The sequence below is a fragment of the Phyllopteryx taeniolatus genome, chromosome 14, assembly GCF_024500385.1.
Source record: "Phyllopteryx taeniolatus isolate TA_2022b chromosome 14, UOR_Ptae_1.2, whole genome shotgun sequence".
Lineage (NCBI taxonomy): Eukaryota > Metazoa > Chordata > Actinopteri > Syngnathiformes > Syngnathidae > Phyllopteryx > Phyllopteryx taeniolatus.
Window position 1 is genome coordinate 11,113,401 of NC_084515.1, and position 26,477 is coordinate 11,139,877.

The 26,477-nt window shown below is 39.7% G+C and overlaps 1 protein-coding gene across 6 annotated transcripts in view; it reads left to right on the plus strand.

Moving 5' to 3' along the window:
- The first annotated feature begins 54 nt into the window (after positions 1-54).
- tep1 (telomerase-associated protein 1) overlaps positions 55-26,477 on the plus strand; it is a 35,206-nt gene continuing 8,783 nt past the window's right edge. For 4 of the 6 annotated variants that reach the window (XR_009791671.1, XR_009791672.1, XM_061796434.1 and 1 more), the window contains exons 1-46: positions 478-632; positions 1,277-1,707; positions 2,098-2,277; positions 2,762-2,911; positions 3,298-3,462; positions 3,558-3,695; positions 3,948-4,019; positions 4,120-4,241; positions 4,332-4,489; positions 4,847-4,956; positions 5,055-5,133; positions 6,099-6,285; positions 6,832-7,102; positions 8,097-8,249; positions 8,328-8,402; positions 9,433-9,554; positions 9,646-9,714; positions 10,430-10,573; positions 11,129-11,420; positions 12,499-12,620; positions 12,711-12,824; positions 13,743-13,860; positions 13,934-14,128; positions 14,379-14,560; positions 14,632-14,773; positions 15,614-15,793; positions 15,871-15,963; positions 16,398-16,533; positions 16,606-16,765; positions 17,658-17,791; positions 17,870-17,958; positions 18,618-18,732; positions 18,813-19,047; positions 19,187-19,304; positions 19,896-20,020; positions 20,097-20,196; positions 20,269-20,424; positions 21,019-21,237; positions 21,354-21,410; positions 22,220-22,358; positions 22,980-23,234; positions 24,193-24,347; positions 24,438-24,545; positions 25,367-25,471; positions 25,535-25,664; positions 25,741-25,820. Coding sequence is in view for 4 of the 6 variants with exons in the window: in XM_061796434.1 (XP_061652418.1) it covers positions 1,279-1,707; positions 2,098-2,277; positions 2,762-2,911; positions 3,298-3,462; positions 3,558-3,695; positions 3,948-4,019; positions 4,120-4,241; positions 4,332-4,489; positions 4,847-4,956; positions 5,055-5,133; positions 6,099-6,285; positions 6,832-7,102; positions 8,097-8,249; positions 8,328-8,402; positions 9,433-9,554; positions 9,646-9,714; positions 10,430-10,573; positions 11,129-11,420; positions 12,499-12,620; positions 12,711-12,824; positions 13,743-13,860; positions 13,934-14,128; positions 14,379-14,560; positions 14,632-14,773; positions 15,614-15,793; positions 15,871-15,963; positions 16,398-16,533; positions 16,606-16,765; positions 17,658-17,791; positions 17,870-17,958; positions 18,618-18,732; positions 18,813-19,047; positions 19,187-19,304; positions 19,896-20,020; positions 20,097-20,196; positions 20,269-20,424; positions 21,019-21,237; positions 21,354-21,410; positions 22,220-22,358; positions 22,980-23,234; positions 24,193-24,347; positions 24,438-24,545; positions 25,367-25,471; positions 25,535-25,664; positions 25,741-25,820 (6,678 nt within the window). In the remaining 2 variants the exon portion in view is untranslated. Of the gene's footprint in view, positions 193-477; positions 633-1,276; positions 1,708-2,097; positions 2,278-2,761; positions 2,912-3,297; positions 3,463-3,557; positions 3,696-3,947; positions 4,020-4,119; positions 4,242-4,331; positions 4,490-4,846; positions 4,957-5,054; positions 5,134-6,098; positions 6,286-6,831; positions 7,103-8,096; positions 8,250-8,327; positions 8,403-9,432; positions 9,555-9,645; positions 9,715-10,429; positions 10,574-11,128; positions 11,421-12,498; positions 12,621-12,710; positions 12,825-13,742; positions 13,861-13,933; positions 14,129-14,378; positions 14,561-14,631; positions 14,774-15,613; positions 15,794-15,870; positions 15,964-16,397; positions 16,534-16,605; positions 16,766-17,657; positions 17,792-17,869; positions 17,959-18,617; positions 18,733-18,812; positions 19,048-19,186; positions 19,305-19,895; positions 20,021-20,096; positions 20,197-20,268; positions 20,425-21,018; positions 21,238-21,353; positions 21,411-22,219; positions 22,359-22,979; positions 23,235-24,192; positions 24,348-24,437; positions 24,546-25,366; positions 25,472-25,534; positions 25,665-25,740; positions 25,821-26,477 lie in introns of those variants that run through there. The other 2 variants (XM_061796435.1, XM_061796436.1) reach the window with 2 other exon arrangements.

Sequence of the window (26,477 nt, forward strand, 5' to 3'; positions counted from 1 at the left end):
CGACAACCGCCAGCAGCTGCCTGGCAACCGACGTCGAGGAGCGATTTAAGCTGGACTCGCGTTTCTTGTCCTGGCCTTAGTTTGCCCTTCCAGTCCACATTTTCCTTTCTTTTATGACGTAGTGGTTCTCGTTGCTGCAGCGGAAATAGAGCGCCTTCGTTTCCTGCTTTGAACTGTCTCCAAACTGTTACGGTAACGCCACCGTGTTTCGCGACGACTTTGCCATTTCAACCAATAAACACCTCATTTGAAGTCATTGCCTCCTCTTGTCTATACATACAGTTATTACAGCTCCCCCATTCAAAATCATCGTTTTTATTTAACGCTATTTGAGGTGATTTTCAGAACCTAGGGGTGCGCGGAGGTCAGGAATTACGGTAAAAATGGGCCCTCTGTCTACCAATCAACGCGCGGGTATATTAACAGATACGTCCTCCCGGCCAATCGGCGCCTTCGAGAGAAACAGCTGGCCGACGTCAGCCAATCGGCGCCCTTGATAGAAGCAGCTGGGTTGCATTAGGGTATTTACAGGAAAAGTAGACAAGTTTGTGTCTCGCCAGATTGAACTATCTTGGCGAACGAACGACACAGCGGGACAGGAGACGCTGACAGCACACGTTCAAATAAAACAGGTGCGCTTTATTAGAATATTCTCGATAATTCTGCGCTTGAGTTTGTCTTCATACGAACTGGCTGCTCACTGCTAAGCCGCCGCCAGAGCAAATTAGCAATACAACGCAGTGTTTGCTTGTTGTTTCCCTCTTCATGTTTAACCAGTTTAAGCTATTTTTGAAGCGCCCAAAAAAGTAAATAAACTTTAATTTAAACGTATTCCGAAACAGGAGGGAAAGCGTCCTAAAATGACTTGAGGACTTTTATGTTACTTCTTTTAATATATGGCTCAGTATATTGGTTAAATGTTACTTAAATGTTGTGTTTTCAAGGTATAAAAATAGTTCAAATAGTTGATTTTGATGTACACATGTCTCAATGTTTATTTTAAAATCTACTTCATGATTGGGGTAAGAAGTACAAATATTCAATTACCTCCCACCACTGTGGAGACGTTTTTATATGATTTAGTCTTTGCATTGGATCTTGTTCAAGTGTGTTTGAGCCAAGCTTTCGCAGACTTTGTTCCCACTTTATGAATGTCTCTCCCTGACGTTATCAACACGCCCTTCTCTTTTGTCGTCAGTTTGTACAAGTGAGGAATGCTAAACCACCTCATCTGTCTGCCATGTTTTGTCCAATTGATTGATTTATCACCTTTCAGGCATGAGGGCGCTGGATTTGCAAACCAACATTGCCTCTTCCACGAGCGGCAGGAGCTTGTCCTCCAACTACATCCCGCCCTGTCTGGAGAACAAGCTCCTGGTGCAGACGTCCTCCTCGTTACAGAGCACCTCCCTCCAGCCCTCCGGCCTGACCGCCACCTCCTCCGCCCTCCTCCTCTCCTCCTCGTCCTCCGTCTCGTCGCCGCTCCTCAGCACCAACAACACACTTCTGAACTCCTCCCGTCTCGCCTCTTTGACACCATCCTCTGCCCACCCTCTCCTCACCACCTCTTTATGCGGTGATGCTCTCCTCTCTCGCTTTTCCCAGCCACCTTCTTTCCTTCCACGAGAAGGAGAGCAGAAGAAGGATGATGAAGTCAGAGAGGAAATATCGGAAGCACAGCCATGCTCTTTTGAAGAAACAAGCGTTGTAAGTGAACATCTCATCTCTCTCTCTCTCTACTTATCACAAAAATGTTTGGGATATTGGGGTTCAGGATGAACCTAAAATGCATTATAACTTTAAGAGATGAACTTAGTTTGACCGTCTCTAAATGTGTGAATGCACATGTCCAGCTGTTCAGTGTTTCAGTACTTCTTGCACAATTTTCTATTCTCTAAGTAGCTGAATGGCAAAATTCACAACAGGTACAGTACCCTGAAAAAGTATTTGCCCCATTCTCAAATTGTTATTTCTTTGCAGTTTCCTCACTTTAAGATTGTCCAGTTCAGTCACTTTCATCACTGTGTATGGCGGAACCAACAATTGATCAACAGTGCCGACCGAGTAGTTTTTTTTTTTGGGTGTTTTCCACTTCAGATCTATTCAGACGAGGATGATCAAATGTCATCTGAGGAGGGTGTGTTTGCTCCCACATCCATGGAGTTGCGCGTACCAGAGCACCAGGAGAAGGAGCAAACTGTGGTCAAGAGACAGGAGGAATTTGCAGAGGTGGTCCGTGACAAGCAGCAGATCGAAGATGAGCTAAAGAATAAGAAGGTAAAGAGGAAATACCAAATGTGGCCGTCATTTTAGGAAATCAAAGCTGCAGACAACAGTAACAGTTTGAACAGTGTGAATTATTTTGCTATAAACACATTTACATTTGTTATTGCTATGGATCCATCTGAAGAGCCCAGTAGAGGCTGTTCAAATGCAGCTAGAAGTTGCTTTTGCTAGCCATGATGGTTGCTAGCCAGAAGTTGAGCTGCACTGTATTTGTTAGGAGAGCAGAAGAGGGGCCAGAGCGCAAGGCAGTTATACTTGCTGTCGCTTACTTAACATGTTCCACGGGGGGGGCGCCTATTGTTACGTACCAGATGTTCCGTCCTGAAAGATGCTGAATATGAATATATGCTCAACTGAAATTCAAACCCAGAATTGCTGGTTACAAGGCAAAACACTAGTCATGTGCGTCACTGTCCCAATATGTTCATCTTAATATTTTTTCAACCTGCTACTTTTTTACGCTATGTCCCCTCAGTATCTTCTGCTGAATGCCGTGTGCCTCTCCCTGGTCAACAAGAGCACCGCCCCAGGTCAGAAGGACTTGGACTCTGAGAAGAGCGTGTGGCCCACAATCACCAACCTGGTGAAGGACATTGCCGTGTCCGACCCCCAATTTGTTCTCAAGGTACAGGAAGAATACAGGAGGGGAAAAAAAACAAAACAAATGACACTAATACAAAGTGTCACACGTCACCACATGCATGTTGACACGTTTATAAAAAATCTGCCTCTAAGTAAATCAGCAGTGTGCAATCCCAAACATGTCCACATTAATGTTCCACTCCAATCCCATAGGTTGCAATAACACATATTACAAATTGGTGTATGGTACATGTATACAGTACTTATTCAATATATGATCATCTTTAGCGACATCCAATAATCAGGCCTTTGTTTACTTGGATCTGAAAAGGGGACTTGGGGGGTCCAATTAGTCCCGGTTATCGGTATGTGTATACCCCGCTTTCTGTGTCATTTATGGACCGTATTTATGTGCTTCACTCAATCTAGGTGGCACTGTACACAAGACAAGAATTGAACATTCGCATCGCCGCCAACTTCCTGCTGGCCCTGGCCGCCAATCACCCGGCCACCAAGTCGCATGTGCGCCGCTATTTCTGCGCCACTGTTCAGCTGCCGTCCGACTGGCTTGAGGTGGTGCGCATCTACAGTACGGTATGTTGACCACAATCCTGTCATAACATATTAGCCCCGCCCCCTTCTGTCATGGCTGACCTCCATCCCATCTTACTCTTTGAATCTACTTGCAGTGCTTCAGCCGCTCGCTGCCCATGTGCCTGAAAAAGGCCATGGCCGACAAGTTCAAGCAGTTTACAGAGTATCAGCTGGCCAAGTACAACACACGTAAGCACCGTTGTAAGAGCAACCGCAACAAGCGCAAGAACAAGGTATGGTATTTACTGTCACTGCGTCTTCTGGTCATTTTGTGGGTTTCTTATGGGAACAATTATATTTAGCTGGATTCATCGGGCACAGATAATCCCACTGTATATTTCCAAATATGGTGAGCCTCAGCTCTAATGGCTACCACACCTTTTATAAATTATTGCGAATATTGCTGTCCATTGTAAAGGCCTCCTCTCAAATCAGTACTTCAAATAAACACCTTGTATTCTCTTAATCGCTTTCATTTTCTGCAGAAACCAAGCAGCGAGGATCTGCAAAAGTGGGCCAACCTGCTCCGATCTGACGCATCAATTCTGCAGAAATATGTAAGTGGGGGGGGAAAAAATCAATAGTCAATACAAGTTTAATGTTAATCCGCAACATCCATTTTAAGGGTGAATAATGGTGACTTGTGTGTACGTGTAGCTACAGGTAGAGACCAAAAAGACTGTGGACAAAAAGCAAAACGAGTTCAACATGAAGAAGATGATCAGGAGGCTGCACATCAAAGAACCAGCCGAGCACGTCATGGCCATCCTGGGACGAAAGTCAGATCAACACTGCAGAATTATGCAAATGAGGCAGAGTGACACAAAGGGGGCCCGATGTCTTCAGCTTCTCCTTTTTCCTGTTCGCAGGTATCCAGCCGACCCAAAAGCGTTCAACCACAGCGGACTGAAGGGCAACTGGGAGCGGGAGAGAGCGGGTCAAAGGATGAAGCTCAAGGATGCCGAGACATGGGAACGTCTGCTTAGTCTGGAGGGCAACAAGGCCGCCACCTGGGAGAAACTCATTGGTACACTTTTTTTTGGTTTTTGTTTTTGTTTTAAACCTCCACCAAATTAACTTATTTTTATTTTGTTGTTTTTTAAGGAAAACAATCAGTCCATTATCTAATATGAAGATTATACAGGATCAGCATGTGCAGTGTCCAACAAGTTTGATCTGGATCTGAATCAGATTTTATAACAATTTAAATTCTTTGTGGAAAATACAATTGAAATTGCCCAGGTGCTTATGTCGCTGTCATGTGGCAAATCTCTATGGTGTTGTTTATTTTGATCCAAATTACAATTTGGATCCTGAAGAAACAATTTGCTCCTTTATAGCTACTTACTTAATAGAAGATAACAAGTGCATGTCTTGTGTCCAGACAATAAGTCTCTGCCCTTCATGGCTATGCTGAGGAACCTGAGGAACATGATCAATCAGGGTATTAGTACAGCGCATCACAAGAAGATCCTCAGCAGGCTCACTAATAAGGTGAGGCGCTCGCCTTCGTCATCATCTTGGCACAAAAAGTTTGATCCTTGGGTTGATGTACATATAGATAACAATAAGCTATTATGTTTTGTTTACAGAAAGCGGTTCTTCAGAGCCGTCAGTTTCCCTTCCGGTTCCTGTCTGCCTACAAAGTCATCATGGAGCTTCGCATTCTTGGTGAGTCATCATATTTTTATTTTTCATGACCACAAAGGGGCAGCAGAGAATGCAGCTCTATTGTGGCAGTTTTCCACTGTGCCTTCCCGTCTCTGCTCCTCCTTGGTTTGAGGCGGTCTAATTTCCACTTCCGGTACATCTGGAGACTGCGAAAACCGAGACACGCTATTAAACGACTGCGGCACTGTGCGTTAAAACCAAGCTAAGTGGAGACGGTGGAAAATAATACAGCAGCAAAGCAAATTGTTGAGTTAAACACTCCAGTCAATTATAGACTGGAATAAAACTGGACTGTAAGTAAACACTGCAGAAACTGGAGAATGTGGAGTTGGAACACTGGAACAAATGGGAAAACTGTATTTGTTGCTCTACAAAGTGCCAGCTGGGCGCCGACGCACGATACATCCCTCTGACTGGTCAGATTTCGAGTGCTGTCATTGCAGCAATCATTGGCTCTCTCCTTCCTTATTCTAAATTGGTACTCTGCGCCATGCGTGGTGCACATATGCGCAACCATTGACGGCCTACGCACAGTGTATAGAAAAACATAAATGCATTAATAGAATCATGGGAAAAACATTACACCACCCTTGTTTATTCAGTTTCATGGTCATTTTGAATGCCTGGTACAACTAAAGGTACATTTGTTTGGACACCTATAATGATGACAAGGAAAATAGCTCAAAAGAGTTCAAGCTGATAGCCAGCCATTTTCCATGGTTCTCTTGATGATAACCCAAATCATATTTAATAATACAATTAAGCTTATGTATTCTTCAGGTAATATTTCTTTAGTGGTACCATGCAGGCATTCAAATGAAAAAGAAATTGAAGAAACAAGGGTGGCCTAAGAATTTGTTTTCATGATTTGATGTATCATACAGATCTACTATACACATACAGCACACACACACATATCTGGCATATAATATAGCCCCCCCCCCCCCCCCGCCCCCCACACACAGCATCGCCGCAAAAGGCCCCTGGCAACCAAGTGATCCTGAAGAATATCCTCAAGCAGCTCCCAAAGAGCAAGCGCTTCCGCCGCCTAGACTGGGAGACAGCCAGCAGGAAGAGACTGCGGGTGGCGCTCGGCGTGCCCTTTGTCTACCGGATATACCGCATGAAGAAGGATCAACTCTTCAAGGCCAAGTATGACAACAAGTGCTATGCTAACGAGAATAGTATTCAAATACTATTTATTTCTAATTATTTGTTGTTTAAATGTCAATTATTAAATAGATAAATAACTGGTATTTGCTATAACATTCAGTAATGATATAATTCAATAGAATGAACACTTTTTTGATTTAAGTCAATGGGGACATTGTGCTGCTCCTTCTGGTGTGTGCGCCACCTGGGGGCAATATAATACAGAACTAGAGAGATATACAAAGAAGCGCTTTACGACTGACACAGTAAGCTGCAGTAGTATTAGTCATTTTTCGTAGAAGATAAAGAATAGATTCCTGTGAGTATTATGTCAGTCAACGCGTGTTGCTTCACCATTTGTGTTCAAATATCTTGTTTAAAGCAGTAGTCCCCAACCTCCAGTCATTTTTACCTCACGCCACCACTGCATCTTATTTTGGGGATGTTTATACTGTATATATTTAAATGTATTTACACATTTACATTTGCTATGAAAAGATTACTCATTAAAAATATGAAAATGTATTATTATGAAATGGTGCGCAGTCAGAGAGAGTACACAGTCGGCGTGCTGGACCGTTATCGGCAAGCTCTGGAGACGGCGGTCCACATCTCCTGCCGCTACAATATCCCGCCCCTGCCGGGACGCACTGTCATCATGATCAACATCGACATGAATGACAGACGCGCCTGGAACAAACAGCTGGACTTCTGCCTTCCACCCGACCCGGAGCACAGTGAGAATGAGGGAGAGGAGGTGGAAGAGGAAGATAAAAGGAAGAAGAGAAAGCGTGAGGAGGACAAGCTCGCTCCTTCTGTAAGATCATTTTTTTTCTTATCAGCCATAAAAAAAAAACATGCTTTTTTTTTTTTTTTAATATAAATTTAAAACTGCTGTCATCATCTTGTAATGTTGGAATGTTGAATTTCTTAAAAAAAAAAAAAAAAAAAAAAAAAAGTCATTTATTGTGATATTCTGACTTTTATTACAAAAAGTGCTACTTTGTTATAACTGATTTTTTCTGGGAAAAATTATGATTCTATTCTTGTAATATTACAGCTATCTTCTCATAAAATACCATTTGATTCCGGGAACATTATGACTTTTCTCGAAAAAATACAACTTTATTCTTGTAATATTACTGTTTTTTGTTGTTGTTTATTTTCCCCCTGAAAGTTTCAACTTTATTGTAAGGTCGAGAGGGGGCTGATATTTTATAAATTAGATGTGTCATAACACACAAAAAAAGTCAATTTCTCGCAAATAGTCGCATTTTTTTTTCATGAGAATAATTTTTTTTTTTTTTTTTTTTTTTTTTTTTTTTTTCTTTTTTTAAGTGTCACCAGAGTAACACATTGTAACAAAAGAAAAAGGTAAAATATGGGAATAATTTTATTTTTTTTAATTTTACAACAGTTAGACCTTTCCAAGAAAAAAAACTCTAATTATAAAAATAATCGTATTTTTTTCTGATAAAAGTTGTAATTTTTAAGAGAATATTGTCCTGTCGCATATACGAAAGACATGATTATGAGAATAGTTGCGTTTAAAAAAAAAAAAACTGTCATGCAACCGGAATAAAATCATTTATTTCCAAGAGAACAAAGTATAATGAGAATAAAGTAATATTTTAGAAGAAAAACACTAACATTATGGAAATAAAGCCATATTTCTTGGGGGGGGGGGGGGGCAAGGGAAATGAAGTCAAATTTTTGGGAGAAAGTGTTTTTTAAAGAAAAAAAAATTATAATAATAAAGTCAATTTACCATCATTTGTCCTCTTAAAGTGACCTTTAGTGATTATTTTCAGATGTTGGAGGTTACTGTTCTGCTCTCACTGATGATCGCCAGCAGTTGCGAGGATGCCCACGTCTGCTTGCTGGACTATTACCAATACGCAGAGGCGCAGCTGGAGTCTGATTTGCTTTTGGAGAACGTGCGGAGCGTTATGCGGCAAATCAAGGTATAACAAACGCGTAGAAGATGCGCAAATATTAATAAATATGACACAAACTGACTGAGCCGTTGGCTGTCCTCACAGGCTTTGAGAAACGAGACGAGGGACAACAGGCACCAATTAAGCGCTTGCTTCCACAGGGTCCTCCAGAAAAACAAGGTTTGTTGGTTTGTCAAGCTGTCAGATGTTCACTCCAATTAGATTGAAGGGGGATGCATTATATGAAAGTGACTTTTTATAATGGCTTGTATACAAATTGGTCTGCGGAGCGCCTGAGTGACTTTGTCGAAATGTTATGTTTTCTTAAAAAAAAAGACAACTTTATTCTCATAATAGAGACTTTTTCTAAAAAATGAGACTGTTCTGAAAACATTAAAACATCCATCCATTTTCTGTACCGCTTATCCTCACTAGGGTCGCAGGTGTGCTGGAGCCTATCCCAGTTGACTTCTCGAAAAAGTTCAACTTAATTTTTGTAATGGTCGGACATTTTTTTTTTTTTTTTTACGAATACGACTTAATGCTCATAACATGCGTACTTTTTCCTCCCCAAAATACAACTTTGTCATAACATTATAATTAACATATTTGAAAAGTATATAACTATTATCCTAATATGACTTTTCTTCTTAAGAAATGTGACTACTGCATTTGTGTAAAGTGATGTTGTTTTCTCGAAAATAAAGCTTTAGTCACTTCAATTACAACTTATTTCATGAAAATATAAAACTATTCTTGTAATATGACTTTTGCCTTGGAAAAAAGATCAATTAATAATTTTAATATAATGAACTTCCAAAATTTTGAAGTTTATTCTTGTCATGACTTTTTTTCATGACAAAATATAATAACAATTTTTGTAATATGATTTTTCTCAGGTATTGCTTCATTCGTGTGGTATTATGACTTTTTTCTTGAAAAAACTTCCTGTAATGTTGTGACGTTTATCTCGGAAAAAATACAGTTTCATACTCATAGTATTCCAACATCTTTCTCTGAAAAATATGACTTTATCCTTATTTTTCTTTAAAGAAAAATACCACCTTATTCTGATAAAATTAAGACTTTTTTTTGGGGGGGGGGGCAATATTAAGACTAAAAGGCCCGGCCATGTTATGCAGGTTTAAAAGTGTTTGTTCACTTCACATCAATGTTACAATTATCTTTGTCACAAACTTTGCTCCCTCAGGCGGACAACATCATCATGCTGACTGAGAGCTGGACGAGCCACGAGGTGGAGTGGGCCATCAATAGCTACAGGAAAGAAACGAGCAACAAATGCCTCTATGTTGAAATCTGCATGTCGGACACGTAAGGCTTAATCATTTTGACAAATGGTAAGAATCTCTCCTATGTTCCTCAATTAAAGTAAAAAATTTTTTGGGGGGGGGGCTTTCTGTAGCGTGTACGAGTCCAAAACCTCCGACCCGAACCACGTGTCTCTGAAGGGCTTCAGCGAACAAATGCTGAGGTAAAACAGCAGTTTCAGTCCATGCTAAAATTGGTTTTGGATGGGCAGTTCAGGAAAATGTTTTCAAACATCATATTGTGATGCTTTAATAAACTATGCCCAATAGAAAATACTAGAAAAAGGAAAATGGACATAATAAGATATAAAATACAAACAAATATTTGATGAAATATACACAAATCAGAGGAAAAAAGTGAAAAATATTCAAATGAAGTACTACAAATGTTATGACAAACATTTTAGAAAATACCAAATATTAGAAAAAGTATTCGACTGAAAATGCAAAACTATTAGATGAAAATTACACAAATATTTGGCAAAATTGCAAAACTGATTGAAAATTACATGACTATACAAAGATAGAAAATACCAAGATATTGGGTAAAGAATAAACAAATATTGCAAAAAGATTCTAAGAAATTATTATACAAAAAATATTGAATACAAACTGGGAAACATTTGAAAATATAGAAATATAAGACCAGAAATAGCAAAATGTTAGATGAAAAATATACACACATCGGGTGCATAAATATAAAAATCTTAAGCAAAAAAAATAATAAATATTTCAAAAAGAATACAACAACAAAAAACACAAAATTGAGGCAAAAATACTTGATAAAACAAAATGGATGAATTGCTGCATTTTACAGCCAGTCAAGAAAAAGCTCAACCTTGATACATTTGTGTGTGTATATATACATTTTTAAAACAGGTTTGTGGCTGAGCGAGGCTCATCCAGGCTGCTCGACCACGTGGAGCATTTGGACAAAGTGTACAACGTCCCACCGCCAGAAGGAGCCAAACATCCTGAGATGACCAACAGCCTGGTGTCAATTCCCATCACCCCAAAGCTAAGGTAATAAAAATTAAAAAATGAGAGTAAAATAGTTGAGGTAATTTGAAAAAACTATTTGTCATTTTAAAAACATTTAAAAAAAAAAAAAACATTTTCAGTCACCCTAACATAAGTTAGGGTGACTGAAAAAAGTTAAGGTAACAAAACTGAAGAAATAGTTTACGGTAATTTAAAAAGACTAATGAATACATTAAAAAATATTCTTAATTGAGGTATAAAAATTACTTTAATTTTTAAAAAGCTGAATAATTTAAGGAAGTAAAAAAAGAAAACATCTATGAATCTAGTGACTAGTTTAAGTTGATCAATATAATTCAAAACAATAATTTTAACTTTAATCTAAAATGTGCTTACGATAATTTTGTAAAATTGAATAAATGAGTTTATTTTTTAAAAAATAATAATATACTAAGATAATTCAAAGTGAATTAGTTACAGCAAAAAAAAAAAAAAAAAATCTTAGAGTATATATTTGGTGATTTTTTTTCAGCAAGAGACTGGGGATTGTTTCGCATGCAATCTTTCTCTGTGACGGTCTCGTCGGTCTGTCCACAGGTGGCGTGGCGTGCGCGTCTTCATCTCGTCCACCTTCCGCGACATGCACGGCGAGCGCGACATCCTGGTGCGCAGCGTCTTCCCGGAGCTTCGCCGCCGCGCCGCACCACACCACCTCCACCTGCAGGAGGTGGAGCTGCGCTGGGGCGTGACCGAGGAGGAATCGGACCGGGCCGCCGCCCTTTGCCTGGCGGAGGTGGGTCGCAGCCAGATGATGGTGGCGATCCTGGGCCAGAGGTACGGACTCGTGCCGGACGCACCTGCTCTACCGGATCTGCCGCCGTACAAATGGGTAAGAAAAAATGCATCTTTACTTAAATTTGTTTTTGTAATGTTACAATTGTTTTACTTCATTCTCGCTAGATTACTTTTCTCAAAAAAACTATGAATTCATTCTCAATATATTCTCCCATTTTTTTTTTCTTCTAACATTGACATGAACGTTTAAAAAATATTAGTTTATTCTCTTATTATTGTTTCTTATATGTTGTTGAACTTTATATTCTCAATTTTTTTCTCAAAAATAACATTTTCAAAATTATTACCTTTTTATAAAGAAAATACTTATTCTACTTATCTATATTCTGTTAATATACAGATGGTTTTTTTTGTAGAATAAAACATTGACTTTTTTCCTTGTGAAAAATAAAACTTCATTCTCGTAACATGGTTTTTTTTTTGTTTTTTTTTCCCCCCTCAGAACTACAATTTTAATCTAATAGTGCTTTTTTTCCTGTTTTTCTCGTAAGTTTAACTTCTAGATAAGACTATTGTAATATGACTGTTTTCTAAAAAAAATACAGCTTTTTCCCCTCAGGATTACAACTTTAAAACAAAATCTGACTTTTTCCTCATAAATTTACGACTTGAAAGACTTTTCTCAAATGATTACAGCTTTAGTAGTAAAAAAAAATATGTTTTAAGATTGCAAGTTTTTTTTAATTTAATTTAATAGTTTTTTTTTCTTTTTCTTATGACTTTTGTAGAACAAAAATACTTTATTCTGTTAATTTTTCAACTTTCATGGTAAAAAAATGACTATTCTTTGTAAGGTTGTGACTAGTTTCTCCAAAAATATGACTATATTCTGCTAATGGATCTTTTGTTTAAAAAAAAAAAAAAGTTGCCGTAGGATTACGACTTTTCTAGAAAAAATACAATAATGATTTGAGTGTATTTTTGATTGCAAAAGTCTTTGCACACTTTTCATTGGAACGCATTGAAAAGCCATGCTACCAGATCTTGTGTAAGAAACAAAGAGATACAAATTCTGTTAAAATGTTGCCATGTACTGTATGTTCCCTGTCAGCCATTTAATGATTTGTCTCCAGGAATTTGTCATTTGTCAAATGTTCGTTTTTGTGTCCTAGCTGGAGTCGGGCCCCGAGGGCCTGTCAATGACAGATATGGAGATCCGTCACTTTCAGGCTCTCCATGGCGACGCGGCAAGGCAGCGGATGTTATGCTACTTCAGGGACCCCGACGTCATCAAGTATTTTTGATTTTTCTCATACATCAAAATCTGATGTAGGAAAAAGACACTCATTTCCTCCCCCCCCAACCCCCAACCCCCCTTCCCCAGAACAGTACCTGTGGCTTGGAAGTCCGACTTTGCCCCTGAATCCAAGGAGGCAGAGTCCAAAATGGCGCGTCTGAAGCAATGGATTCAAGTCCACAAGCTGAAGTTCACCAACAAGTGAGTTCTCTCGATGGCTTTCAAAATGTACTGAATGTTGGTGGAGTATAAATTTACCAGAAGTCTCTGCTGGCCTTAACACTACCAGAAGTACTGACTGACCTACATTTATGACCTAAATTCTAGTATTTGTTCCATTATATTGTATTAATTTATTCCCAACAGTCTATTCTCTTCATTTTGTAGAATTTCTATTGACCGCACTCCTCCCAGTTTGTGCATATGGATGTAAGATTGTTTTTGTCATGTCAATGTAAATTGCTCAGGGTCGTCACAATAAGTTGTGCTGGCCAATATAACTTAAGCTCTGTCAGCAATGGTAAGTAATGTGTGTTTGATGAATAAAAATAGCACTCCACAGTATTGTATTTTACAAAAACATAAGTAATTAGATACAATGTGATACAATGTAAATAATGATAACTGTTTTGCATCAGGATTTTATTCATGAATTCAATTGGCCTGCTTGTGTGCGTGCCTTGGACACCACATTATACTACCCCCTGGTATAGTATAATACAGACATAGATAGAATACACTTAATTTTGATGGGGTCACCGAAGGAGACTGTTTCAACTAATAATATAATAATATTAGTAGTTTTTCGCTAAGCATAAAGAATATATACCTTAATGTATTTTTTGTCTGTCTGACGTTTCTGTTGAATATCCATTGCTTAAAAAGTTATAACCACTGCAAAATCGTTGCTCGTTTCGTTAGCCTGTATATGACTTTTTGCATAGTGTCTTAGTATTAAGCTAGCAGACTTTCAGGAGACAAACGTACGTGATGATGTGTGTGAATATTGAAAAGCTAACACTTTTAAACTCTCCACTTTAAATACAAAAGTTTTGAGACAACCTGCCATCATAAGAAATGAATGGAGTGCCTGTGTGTGTCTGTGCGTGTCTGTGCCAGTTACCCGAGCGAGTGGGGCAGTGTCGTGGATGGCAAACCCTACTTGAAGAACCTGGAGCACTTTGCCAAAGCGGTGCTGGAGGACATCTGGGAGGCTGTTGTCCAGCAGTTTGTCGATGTAAGCGGTTTAATGGCAACATCTCATCCAAGCTGCCAAAACGATCATTAAGTTCGATTTGTTTTCTTCCCAGGAGAATGAGGATGGCGAGGCCAACGCAGAATCTGGGGTATTAGAGCAGGAGGTTCACCAGGAGGTGCTGCAAAGGCAGTTCCTCAGCCGGGCCAAGCTCCTGTCAGCCGCCGTGGAGATGGTGGAGCAAACGCAGGCCAAAGGAGGGACTGTGCTGGTGGAGGGACCAGCTGGTCAGGGCAAGACGGTCTTCATGGTAAATCATTCCACCCCTAAAACTGTGCTTGATGATACCAATTTATTTTGGTAAAGTTGCGTCTTTTTTTACAAGATAATACGACTTACTTCTTGTAATATTTTGACCCCTTTCTCAGAGAAAATGTTTACATTTTTTTTCATGATAAAATTCAACTTTTAGCTTGTAAAAAATACAAGTCTTTTGTCGGCAAAGTAAGACATTTGACAAGACACATTAAGTTTTTCTGACATCTCCTCTCCCCACGCAGGCTGCTCTAGCCGAGGCCCTCAGAAGCGGCACCAAATCCAAGAAAAATGTGGCCTGTGATGTCATCTCATACTCGACAGCAGCAAGCCAATCATCTCGCTCCGTGGCGAACCTCCTGCGCTGTCTCGTCTGCTGTTTGAGGGGGCTGAAAGAGGAGGAATCGACTCTTCCCGTCACTTACAAGTGTGTTCACATCATCTTTGTTGTTTGTGTGTGTGTGTGTGATGCGAGGATGTTTCCTGAAATCTTTAAAGGGATTTGCTGTCAGAGTTTCACGCCACTTTGAAAGACATGAAGAGGAACAAGCCTCTTGTGCTCCTGGTAGATGGGGTGGATCTTGTGCGTGATGACTGGGATCAGCTCAGCTCTGGTTGGATACCACACTATCTACCCCAGGTCTGTCACTAAATCTTTTTTTCTTTTAGACTTTTTCCGCCAAGAAGAAAATGGCTTTTTTTTGGTTTTGTTTTGTTATAATCTTAAAAAGAAGTTGTTGTTCTTTTCTCAAATGTATGCTAATTATTCTTGTGACACTCCAACTTTAAACAATAAATAAATAAATACATTTTAAAAAATTCTGAAAACCAAACAACTGGGAAAAAATACTTTATCTTGAAAATGATTCTTTTTTTACTTGAATATTGTTTTTCTAAAAAATGCTACTTTATTTTGAAAAATAAAAATATTTATCTTTGAAAAATACCACTTGGTTTGAAAGTAAAAATACCTTTAACTTGAAAATATATTATTGTAAAATTAAAAAGGTTTTTCTTTCTTTCTAAATGCCATTTCCTCACCTCAAAAATGCAATTTTTTTTTCTCATGAGTACAACTATTGTAATACTTTTTTGTGTGAAAGAAAACTGAAAAAAACACTATCTTGGAAATATAGAACTTAAAAAAAAAAATCAAGCTTTATATCTCTTAAAAGTGCAACTTTTTTCTTGACAAAATACATTTTACTTTGAAAATAAACTAATTTATTCTGGAATTTTTTTATTGAAGCTTTATATTTTTCTCAAATATATAACTTTATTCTAATGATTGACTTTATTCTCATGGTAAAAAAAATGTGTGTATAAATATACGTATGTGTGTGTGTGTGTATATATATGTTTATGTTCTTCCTTTTTGGCCCTAATACTCCAACATATCCTCATCGATACATCTAATTCCACATGATTGACAAAATTTGAAATCACAACATGTCATAATCCTGGTTATTTTGGCTGTCAGGGTGTTTGTTTGGTGACTAGTGCCGCATCCACCTCGTCGTTGTTGCACGCGCTGTCCAAGAAGAGCTCTACACTGCTCTTCACCCTGCCGCTGCTCACCATGACAGAGCGAAAGGAAATCGTTTGGAAGGAACTGGACACCTTCGGGAAGAAACTCAGTGACGCTGCCTTCAACAACCAGGTTCCTTCTCATCATCATCATCATCATCTTCCCACATTTGATTCGTTCTCTGTGACGATTTTGGGTGTTTGCTACAGCTGCAGACGCTGATCATGAAGAAAGGGGCAGCGTGTCCTCTCTACCTGCACATGGCCTGTGAAGAGCTGAGGAACTTTGCTTCGTTTGACAAGGTTCAGTTTCTCTCACGTTCCCGAAACCCAACGTTATTCTCGTCAATTACCACTTTTTTCTTGCAAAAAAAACCCCCAAAACTATTGTCGAAAAATTAACTTTTTTTTTTTATTTTATTTTATTTTTTGTCGTAACATTATTTCAACTTCATTATTGAAATATTTCAACTGTTATTGGACTGTTGTCCAAAAAATGAAAAAATTCTAGTAACATTCTGACTTTTTTCACATTTTTAAAATCAAAATGGCCTATAAAAGGCTTCCTTACACCTTTTTAGATACCCTGTGTTGTAAATTATATTTAAAAAAAAAAAAAAAAAAAAAATGCATCCTGAGTGATAACGAGGCAATATATTTTGTCCCGTCACAGCATGACAAAGTGATCCTCAGATACCATGTTAATAAAACTTTGAAATGGCGTCTTTGTGCCTCAGCTGAATGAGAACCTGCAAGCTTTGCCTCAGTCTCTCAATCTGCTGGTCCAGTACTGCCTGAAGAGACTCTGTTCAGACCACAGCGGCATGCTGGGACTCCGGTGGGCTCTGACGGCACTCACAGTCAGCACCTCCGGTATGACAAACCACTCACATTGTTCATCTGTTTTGCTTCATTAGCGAACCATCATCTTCTCTTCATCTCCAGGCCTAAGGGAGCGAGACTTGTATTCATTGCTGAGTGCGTGCAACGACCTATGCTCGATCAAAGGACAGGTCACATGGCAGGAAGTGCTGCCACTGTGCAGGAGCCCCAAAGGACGTGTTCCCATGGCAGCGTTTAGCCAGGTCGTGCGAAGCTTGCAAAGGTGAGTATGTCAAAGGTTGATTAAAGGGGCTTAAAACTGATAAACCTTTCTCATTGCGACGTTAAAAAAAAGTTTTCATTGAAATAAAGTGGTCTTATTAAAGGTCAAACGCAGTCCCGCTGTCGGGACACTAACTCCAAATGAGTTAGTGTGCCCCCCCCCCCCCAGCCACTGTCCCCTGCAGTATAGCCTCTCATGCCAAACTTTGTATTGTGGCGAAGATGAGACGCAAGGACAAGAGAGAGGCACTTTAGCTTTCTTTGCTCACAAAGAGCTTTACTTCACAATAGGCAATAGCGGACAATCGCCACTAGCAAGTAAAATGAGGCAGTTCACGAAACAGGACAACATTCACTCACAGTACGTGCAACATAACTGAAAGGTAACGAATAATAATATAATAAAGGAGGTGCATAAAACTCAGACTATTCATAACTAAAGGCACACAATGACAACTACCTTATGGAACTCGTAATAAAGGTGAACTATTTTCAAACCTTTTTTTGAGCAGTAAAATGGGCTACCCGAGTGTTGACGGAATGCGCACCCATCAGATGTGCTCTTGCGCAGACACTGGTCAAACGTAATCAGTGGCCCAAAAAAGTCATAAATTTAATCAGTGGTCTTAAAAAGGGGAAAGTTGATCCAAGTGGGCTAAGACTGTCGTCAAACAGCTTACATTTGATCAAAGTGCCCTTAAATTTAAATTAAACTAGAAATTTGCAAGTGACCTCAAAAAAGGTAATAGTTTATCAGTGACCTTAGAGAACTTTACATTTGTCCTAGATAGCCTTAAAAAAGGTCAAATCTGATCAAAGTGAACTGACCAACAAATGTCTTGTTTTGTGCTTTTGTGCTTGTTGCGGTATTTTAAATGGATGGTGTTTTGCAGTATGATGATTCCGTCTCAGCGCCACGACACCGACTACGTGCTGACTCTGTCTAATCCCGACGTGAGGCGGGCCTTTGAAGAGGTCCTCCTGCCCTCAGAAGACCACAGAAGAAGAGCTCACCTCGTGTTGGCGGGTAACAAAAAACCTAAAACATTTTTTGTTTAAAAGTTTCGCTAGTTGTTTGTTTTCCTCTCTCCGGGTCCCTCTGCAGGTCACCTGTGGGTGCGGGCCGACGCTCAGGGTGCTGATACTTTTCTTCACGGAGAGGCGGACGCCGTCCAGCAGCTTACTGCTAGTTTGGTTGGTCACCTTCTGAACGAGCACACACACGTATGCACAGTTAAACTGTGTTGATTAACTATACTGTAGGTAACCAAGGTGTGCCATATATGCAACTGTATTGTATTCCTTTAAGAAAAGAGGGAGTTTATTGATGGAGAATTGCACTGCATCATGCTGACAGCTGTTTCTAACCAATCGTCAATTTTTTTTTGATTTTTTTTTTTTTTTGAGAAAGTCATGTTTTACATTTTAGAGTCAATTGTATATTTGTATCTAAATATTTATTTTTAAATTTAGAAAAAAGGTCATTTTTTTAAAGATTAAAAGGCAGCGTTTTTTTTAGAAAGTCAGTTTTTTGAGAAAGTCAAAATTTTTGAGGGGGGAAAAAGTATGAAAAAAGTGAAAATTTGTGTACTGTAACTTCTGAAATTATTTTTTTCAAGAAAACTATATTTTTGAGAGAAATGGCTGAAAGTATTTTTAATACATATTTTTTAGAATTTAAATATTATTTCAATAATAAATTGAATTTCTTAAGTAGATTTTTGTCAAAATAGTCATTTTATAGGACTTTTTTTTTTTTTTTTTAAAGGTCATAATTTCTTTGAGAAAGACTCATAGTTTTTGGAGGAAAAAAGTTGTATTGGATCTTTTTAAAACTTTATTTCGCTGCTCAGATACAAAGTGACAAGCTGGAGGTGCTACGTTCCCTGTTGTCCAGCTATTACTTCCTGTACGCCAATGTGCGTCACAACTTGCTGCACCACTTGCTGGACACCTACAACGAGCATGGTGAGTCATCAGTGTGCGATGCTTGCTTGGCCTAATTACATGGAATGTAATGTTTTTGCTTGTTCTTTCCTTCCCCGCAGGTAGAAAGTCGTCCCCGTTAACCAACGACCAGCGGGCCGCCATTGACGACTGCCGAGCTTTCCTGCAGCGCCATGCCGCCGTGCTGTCCCAGTCGCCGGTGCTCTTCGTCCAACAGGCCCTCAATGAACCTCCCGAGACCCCCGCTAACACCTGGGCCCGTGGCCTGCTGGCTAGAGAAAGTGTGCGGGCGGTGGAATGGCTTAACAACGACCATCAAACCTTTACGGAGAGCAGGTATAGCTGACATTTCAATCTGTTCAGTGATGCCAATCGACTTTCAAAACTACATTTCCCATTGAGACAGATTATATTTGAAAACATTTGAATCCAAATGTTTTTGTTTTTTTTGCTGTGTATGTTGTTTGTGTCATAGCCAGCTGGTGTCCACCTTCACATCCGAGCCCACCTGCTTAGCGGTGGGCTGCGAAAGACAGATGGTGGTTGGGACCGGACAGGGAACTTTGCATTTCATCAACGCAAACACAGGACAGGTACAAACACACCTAAAAACTCATTCCGTAAATATGAATTACTTGCAAAGAAGGCGCTCATTACCTCCACCAAGGAGGTTTTGTTTACATCTATGTGAGTGTACAATTTGGTATCAATCCGGTAGCATGTAGATACAGGGACACTCTCACAACACTTTTTATTTATTAAGGTACCATCAACTTGATAAATCGGAAATAATTTTCGTGACTTAACGTTTGTGTGATCCATTACCAGTCAGATACAAGGACAGTATTGCTGATACTGATAGATTTTAATAAATAAAGTAAATTGCTGAATCGCAATTCATTTTTGTTACCTTTTTTTTTATAATCACATTCCAAGTAGATACTGGCACAGTAGCTATACTGATACCAATAAATCTCAAATAAGTCAGACGGCCGCATCATCAAATTGCTTAATCTGAATTAATTTTAATGATTTTATTTATCTATTGTCTTTTTGTGTTCTGATACCAAGTAGATACAGGGGTAGTATGGCCAATAGCGATGCATTTTAAAATTGCTAAAGCTGAATTAATTTTCTTGATTTTTGTGTTTTTGTGACATACTTCCTATGTCACGCCTGGACAGGAAGTGAAGTCGCTGGTGAGCAGCTGCGACGGCATCTCCAGCTGCGTCCTCCTGAAGGATGGACACCTCGCCACAACCTCTTTCGACGGCCAAATTGAGATCTGGGATGCCGCCAACGGATGTCGGTAAGCGACCTCTCTCGTCACACATCCCCAAAGAACGGCGGCATTGGTTAATCATAGTAGTCTTGGCCATTCGCAGAACGTCTCTCATTAAAGGCCATGCTAACGTGATAACGGCCAGCGACATCACCACTGACAGGAAGCACCTGGCCACGGCCTCACTGGACTTCACCCTGAAAGTTAGCGAGTTACCGTTACTTCTAGTCATCTGTCTCTGCGCTATCATTGATCGAAGATCTTGACCTCCTCAGGTGTGGTCTTCAGCCAAAGGTCACGAGGTAGCTGTTCTGTCTAGCGACAGCCCTCTGAACTGCGTTACCTTCGACCCCGAGGATCGCCTGCTGGCTGCCGGCTGCTGGGATGGGAAGGTCGTCGTGTGGAAGTGGCTCCAGGATAACACCCAAGTGGTGAGTCGCTGCTGCGATTGCGTCAATAGTGCAGCTCCTTACAGATGAACAGCTAGGTCTTCACCAGGGTGTCTGAGGATCCATAAAGAGATGATTTCTGACACATTTGCTCATCCCTACTGTTAAATGCAGTAATCCCCCACACATTCGCACTTATTCACAAATTCAGCTATTTGGTTTTTGGAGCGGTGGAACCTAGACACCCTCGCTCTTCATGGAGGCTAGGTAGTGAGTCACGCTGAAACTGTGAAAATCTGTGGATAATTGATGATGATGATGTCTTTTAAAGGTCCTAGATTTTGTAAAAGGAGCCTTTTTAAAAGTTCCTAAAGGTATTATTAACCATTAATGTGACCTTGGAACATGGTTAGATTTGATAATTGTCCTAGTCAAATGGTAAAATTTGATCGTGGCATTTGAAAACATCTTAAATTTGATCAAAATTGCTTTAAAATGCGTTCACTTTAAGCAAAGTGCCCTCTAACAGGTTAGAATTGATCGTGTTCTCAAAAAGACTTCAATTTGATCAAAGTCGCCTTAAAATGTTTTTTAAATGTTACGTTTGATGAACGCGCTTATGTTCCGTATCGACAGCGGCTGTGCGGTCATGGCCGCTCGGTGCGCAGCCTCTGCTTCTCACCGTCGTCGTCGTCGTCCATGCTGTGCTCGGGGTCTGTGTCCGGGGAGGTACGTGTGTGGTCTGTGGACGCCTGCACCTGCGTGGGATGCTTCCAGGCGCACGCCGGGGCCGCCAACGCCCTCGCCTTCCTCGACCGGGGCCGCTTGCTGTTGACCGCTGGCTCCGATCAAATGGTGGGCACAACAAAATGGCTGCTGCGTAGATTTGTGTTTTAGCCAACTTGCAAAGACAATAAGATTTTTTTTTTTTTTTTTTTTTTTTAATTTTATTTTTTTTATTTTTTAAACAGCTCCAGCTATGGTCAGGTGGACTTGGACGCTCAATCGCCACTTTAAAGAAACACCGGGTAAGTTCCATTTATACAGCGTTACCTCTTCTTAAAAGTGACCTCGCTTAAGAGTTTTTCAAGATACGAGCTGTCTCTGCCCTTTTTTTTGCTTTGACTTGTAAACAACAAATTTGAGATAAAAGTGCTTAAACCACAGGTGCCCAAACTTTTTTGCCCCAAGATCTACTTTTCAAGCAGCCAACCTCCCGCGATCTACCTTTTCTTTGGGGGGGGTGGGGGCCGCGACCATGTCTCCGGTTAGAGAGCGCAGAGCGCTACCAGTGGGCTAAAATTCTGGGCTGCCGACACAGCTCAGCACCAATGTATGTTGATGTACCTTGCATTACCGCATGAGCCAATCTTGCGCAACACAACATAATTAACAATGTAAAATTTTTTTGTCATTACCTGAGTTTACTCCGATGACTTGCACTGAAGTGAATCAGCCAGAGATGTTTGGTCGGTGTCGTATTTTCCATGCACAGTCCTAAAATGCCGCTCCACAGTTCCCTTCTTTGGTAATGCGATGGCAGACTGGCAAATGAGGCATACGCATTTCGAAAATGTCATCGTGAAAAAATACTCCTCCTCCCATTCCGTTTGCAAGTGGTAAGTTTTTGTGTTCTTACTTGGTCCAGGTCCCCCACTCATTTTTATTTTCTTAAGTTTGAGAGATAAAAATTGGAGGTAACTCACTGACTAGCTTGTTAGTTTTGACACACGTCGCGCCGTTGTTTGCGCATCTGCAGTTACCTTTTAGCACCGTTGTTTGCGCATGTGCGTGACCTAAGTGTCAGAAAAACGCTGTTTTTCCATGTTTCGTTCAGGATGTGCAGGAGCCTCCTCACAAGAAGAGCAAACGTGACACTTCGATTGAGGCAGGCGCCCTGTGTGCAGCCGTCAGCGGGGACTACGTCGCCGTGGGTTACCATGGTGATGGCTTTAAACTCTTCCGCCTCAGCTCGGGTGGGTTTCACATGCCAGAACACGCACGGACAGACAGAGAGAAAATTTAACCAAACCAACACAAGACTCTGTTAAAATGCTGTAGATAGAATAACAATTTGACAAATAAATATGTAAGGATATTGGGTACAATATATTATTTGTTTGAGAACTACTGCGACTTCAGACGGCCCATGAGGCAACGCCAGATTTGATAGATACATTTTAGAGAATTTAACTAAGCGTATTATTTCAGACGGTACCTGAAAGCAACACCACATTTGATCACGATAAGGATAGTTAGAGAGAGCAATTTAACTAAATGTGTGATGTCAGACAATACATGAAGGCAACACATTTGTTCAGAATAGGTAGACAGGCAGGCAATTTAACTTGTGTGATTTAAAATGATACTTGAAGGCAACAGAAGACTTTATTAGAATATTAGGTTTGTTAGATATTGGTTGATTGATTTAATGGGAACAATCATTCAGTTGTGTAAGGGTAAACTGTGATTTTTAGGTGGTCCTTGAAGGAAACACCAGACAAGCTTAGGATAGATGCAGTTTATCGTTTTAAAAAAAAAAAAAAAAAAGGCTGTCTAGTAGATGAATTGGAAGGGGTTTTCTTCTCTTTTGGCAGGTGAGATGATTTGGGAGTCAGGGCTTTTCCGCTTGTCTGTGCCGTCCCTGCTGTGGGTATGTGCGGGTGACTTGTCGTCCGACCCGTCGCCGCTGTTGTTGTCCACGGGCCACGACAAGCGTGTGAGGCTGTGGCGGAGGACCCTCGGGGAGGACGGAGAACTGACAGGTCTGGAGATGAAGGAAATGTTCGGCAGCCAGTTTGGCATCATCCTCGCCATGGCGCACAACGCCACTTACCTGGCCACTGCTTCGGGTGAGAAGTGACTAGACGGGACAAATACTGTACATGTGTATTAGGCATGTCATCATGAGTAAACCCACCAAAAATTCTCAAGAACCGATGCCCAAAAATACACAGGAAGTCTACCATTGCTTTAAAGCTGTCCCTTTTCAGTCATTTTGGCCATTTCCAGTGGTCCTTTAGAGACTAACTCCGAGAGATTTTGTCCGATTGCTTCCAAATTTTACCGATATAGATACTGTAGAGATGAAATTGCAAAACATTGAAGTTTTCATCATTGTGTGTGGGCAAAGCATGGTGGTCCAGTTTCATGACTTGCCATAAAACACCAAAGTCTAAGAGCTCAACTCTACAAGCTCAACGCTTGACCAAATGTCTTAAACTCCTGAAGCCAGTTTCACTTGGCAACATGCCACTTGGTAGGCATGTCTATCATGAGTGGATGCACAAAAAAGATAAAAGAAATTCCTCCTAGAGAATTTGTCCAATTGCGACCAAATTTGAACCACATATTGCTGGCTTCTGGCTGAAATCTCCAAAGTCCAAATTTAGTCAATTTTAGTTTTTTTTTCACAAATCTATACTATTGGTGAGTCCCCACATGGGTATGTTATTTTTACAAATTATTGACTGATAAAAAGTATTGAAAATGGCTTTCTCTCTTTGATGCAGTGTTAATGGCTCAACATGGCAGGTTTGCAAAATCGTGCAACATTTAAATTTTCATCATTACGTGTGGACAGATCACAGCAGCAAAGTTTGACTCACCATAAAAGACGAAATTCCAATAGCCCAATTCCACAAAGTTGTGTGATAACATGGTAAATAGGTGCCCCATACTGGCTGGAATGATGAAATTGGGTGTTTACTTACATCAAGTCCTAGGGGTCCCTGGTGAGCGTGGCGGTGCAAGTGCCCTTTCATCTCTGTGCGCAGCTTTTATATCTTATCAACTTTGTCTGGTCAATAGATGACTGCACTATACTCCTGTGGCTGCTGAGCGAGCTGAGTGACAAGTACCATTCAGAGCCCCCTGCTGGCCTGCTCAAGGGCCACAGTGGGGCAGTCACCTGCCTGGCCTTCAGCCCTGACGGTGGGCAGCTGCTCTCCGGGGGGAAAGACAAAGTATGAACGAGTTTCTGAAGTACAAACCTGCACAAATACAAAATGACATATGTTCGATTTATTAAGGAAATGTGTGTGAGTGTTTTTCAGGCTCTGGTGGTGTGGGACGTGACCTCGACGGCTCCTGGTCTTTCCAAAGTGCTCCCGACCTTCCACAGAGACTGGATCACCAGTTGTGTTTGGACTTCAGACTGTGTGGTGGGCCTTCCCTTTTTTTCACTTTGTCATGAATTTTGAGAGAAACCAAAATAATATTCTAAATAATTTCATCAATTTAGGAATAAAGCTATAATGGAACAACATGTGGAAAAAGTAACCGGCGATCAACTTAACACATTTTCTTGATACTGACTAAGTAGGAAAAGACTCTGCTCCCTTCCAGTAGAATCATGGACTGTTACTTGTATTAATTGCTTTTGTAATTTTTTCATTGACTTAAAAATGTATTTATGTACAAATTTTAAATTTTTTATATTTTATCTTATATTTGGATATTTATTGCACAAATTAAATTCTTTGCATTAATTATGTACTGTTTTATTTTATGACTGGTTCTTTATTTTATTTTTTCTTTATTTTTTTTACATTTTATTTTACTGAGATTTGTATTGACTCAGATTCATACTTTATTGTTTCATTATTATTATTATTTGGATTAATACTTTGATTTTATTTGTATTAATTCTTAATCTAATTATATTTGTATTTAATTGTACTATTTCTTTATTCATTCACGTCAACTTGTTTTTTTATTACATTTTGATATTTTTTATTTTGCATTTATTTGTATAAATTTTTTGTTGTTGTTGTTTTTTGTTACTATTTATTGTAGGTGGGTTTTTATGCTCAGTTTTTAAATATCACAAAATTGATGACCACTAATGAAAATGCTTGAATCTTAATGCTGCTTCATCACAGTGCTTTTAAAGTGCTTGAATTTGTAAGCAGCCAAGCTTTGTCATGGTCACGCCTCTTTTCCTTGAAAAATAATATTTATTCATGTTGTTGTTGATTGGCAGATAAGCTCATCCAGTGATGGCAGACTTTGCTTATGGGACATCGAGGCCGGTCAGAGCCTGCGCGAGATCACCTGGACGAGTCCTCTCACCTCCGTCTGCTGCCTGGTGAGACTCCTCCCACATTAAACATACCTGCAGGCATCTTATTGGCTGCGTGTGCACATGCAGGGGCCTTACGTGGCGGCCGGTTGCGCCGATGGCAACCTGCACGTGTGGAAATGGGAGACCAGTGTGGAAATCTGCCACATTGCCGCCCACGAGGGATGGATCCACGCCTGCTCCATCGTCACTGAAGCGGGTAAACCTCTAGTGAAAATATTTTTCATATTGTTTGTTTGTTTTTTTGTTTTTATTCATGCGTTCTTTCTCTCAAGAAAAAGAAAACAACCCAGAGGATCTCACGGTTGTCACTGCTGCCCAAGATGGAATTGTGCGATTCTGGAAGCCCTTACAGGTTGGTCCATTATGTTTATAAATAATAGTTTATGTAATTGCGCCAAAACATCACCATGATGACTTCTTCTTTTTCAAAATACACAAAATACAATGCTTCAAATTATTATGCCACAAAACAAAGGGGTTGCAAAACTGACGTATTTCAGCCATTACTCAGAAAATGGATGGATGGACATAGAAAAATGCTATTTTGACCCAAAACACCTCTTTGGCAATCAAATTACAGTAACTTAGGCGCTTTGACAACTGCTCCATTTCCATAGCATAGTACAACAATGAACTGCAGCTGGAATTTCATTCCATTTTGTAATGTAATTTATTTTTTTAATTAATGTATTGATATATGAATTGTAATTTATATATATTTTTAAATATTTTTGTATTCTTATTTATAGTTGTATTGTTTATTAATTTGTGTAATTCTGTTTATTTTAATATTGTATTTTTTTATTCTTAAGTGTATTGTATTTTTATTGTGCCAATTCAATATTTTATGAGTAAATATGTATACATTATATTTTTATATATTGTATTCTTATTTATATTATCAATATCATAATAATTCTCTCATCCATTGAACATAAGTCCATGGGTAGTTTCTGCTTGTATTTTATTTGAAGATGCAACATTTAACCCCTGGAGTTGCTGCTTGTGG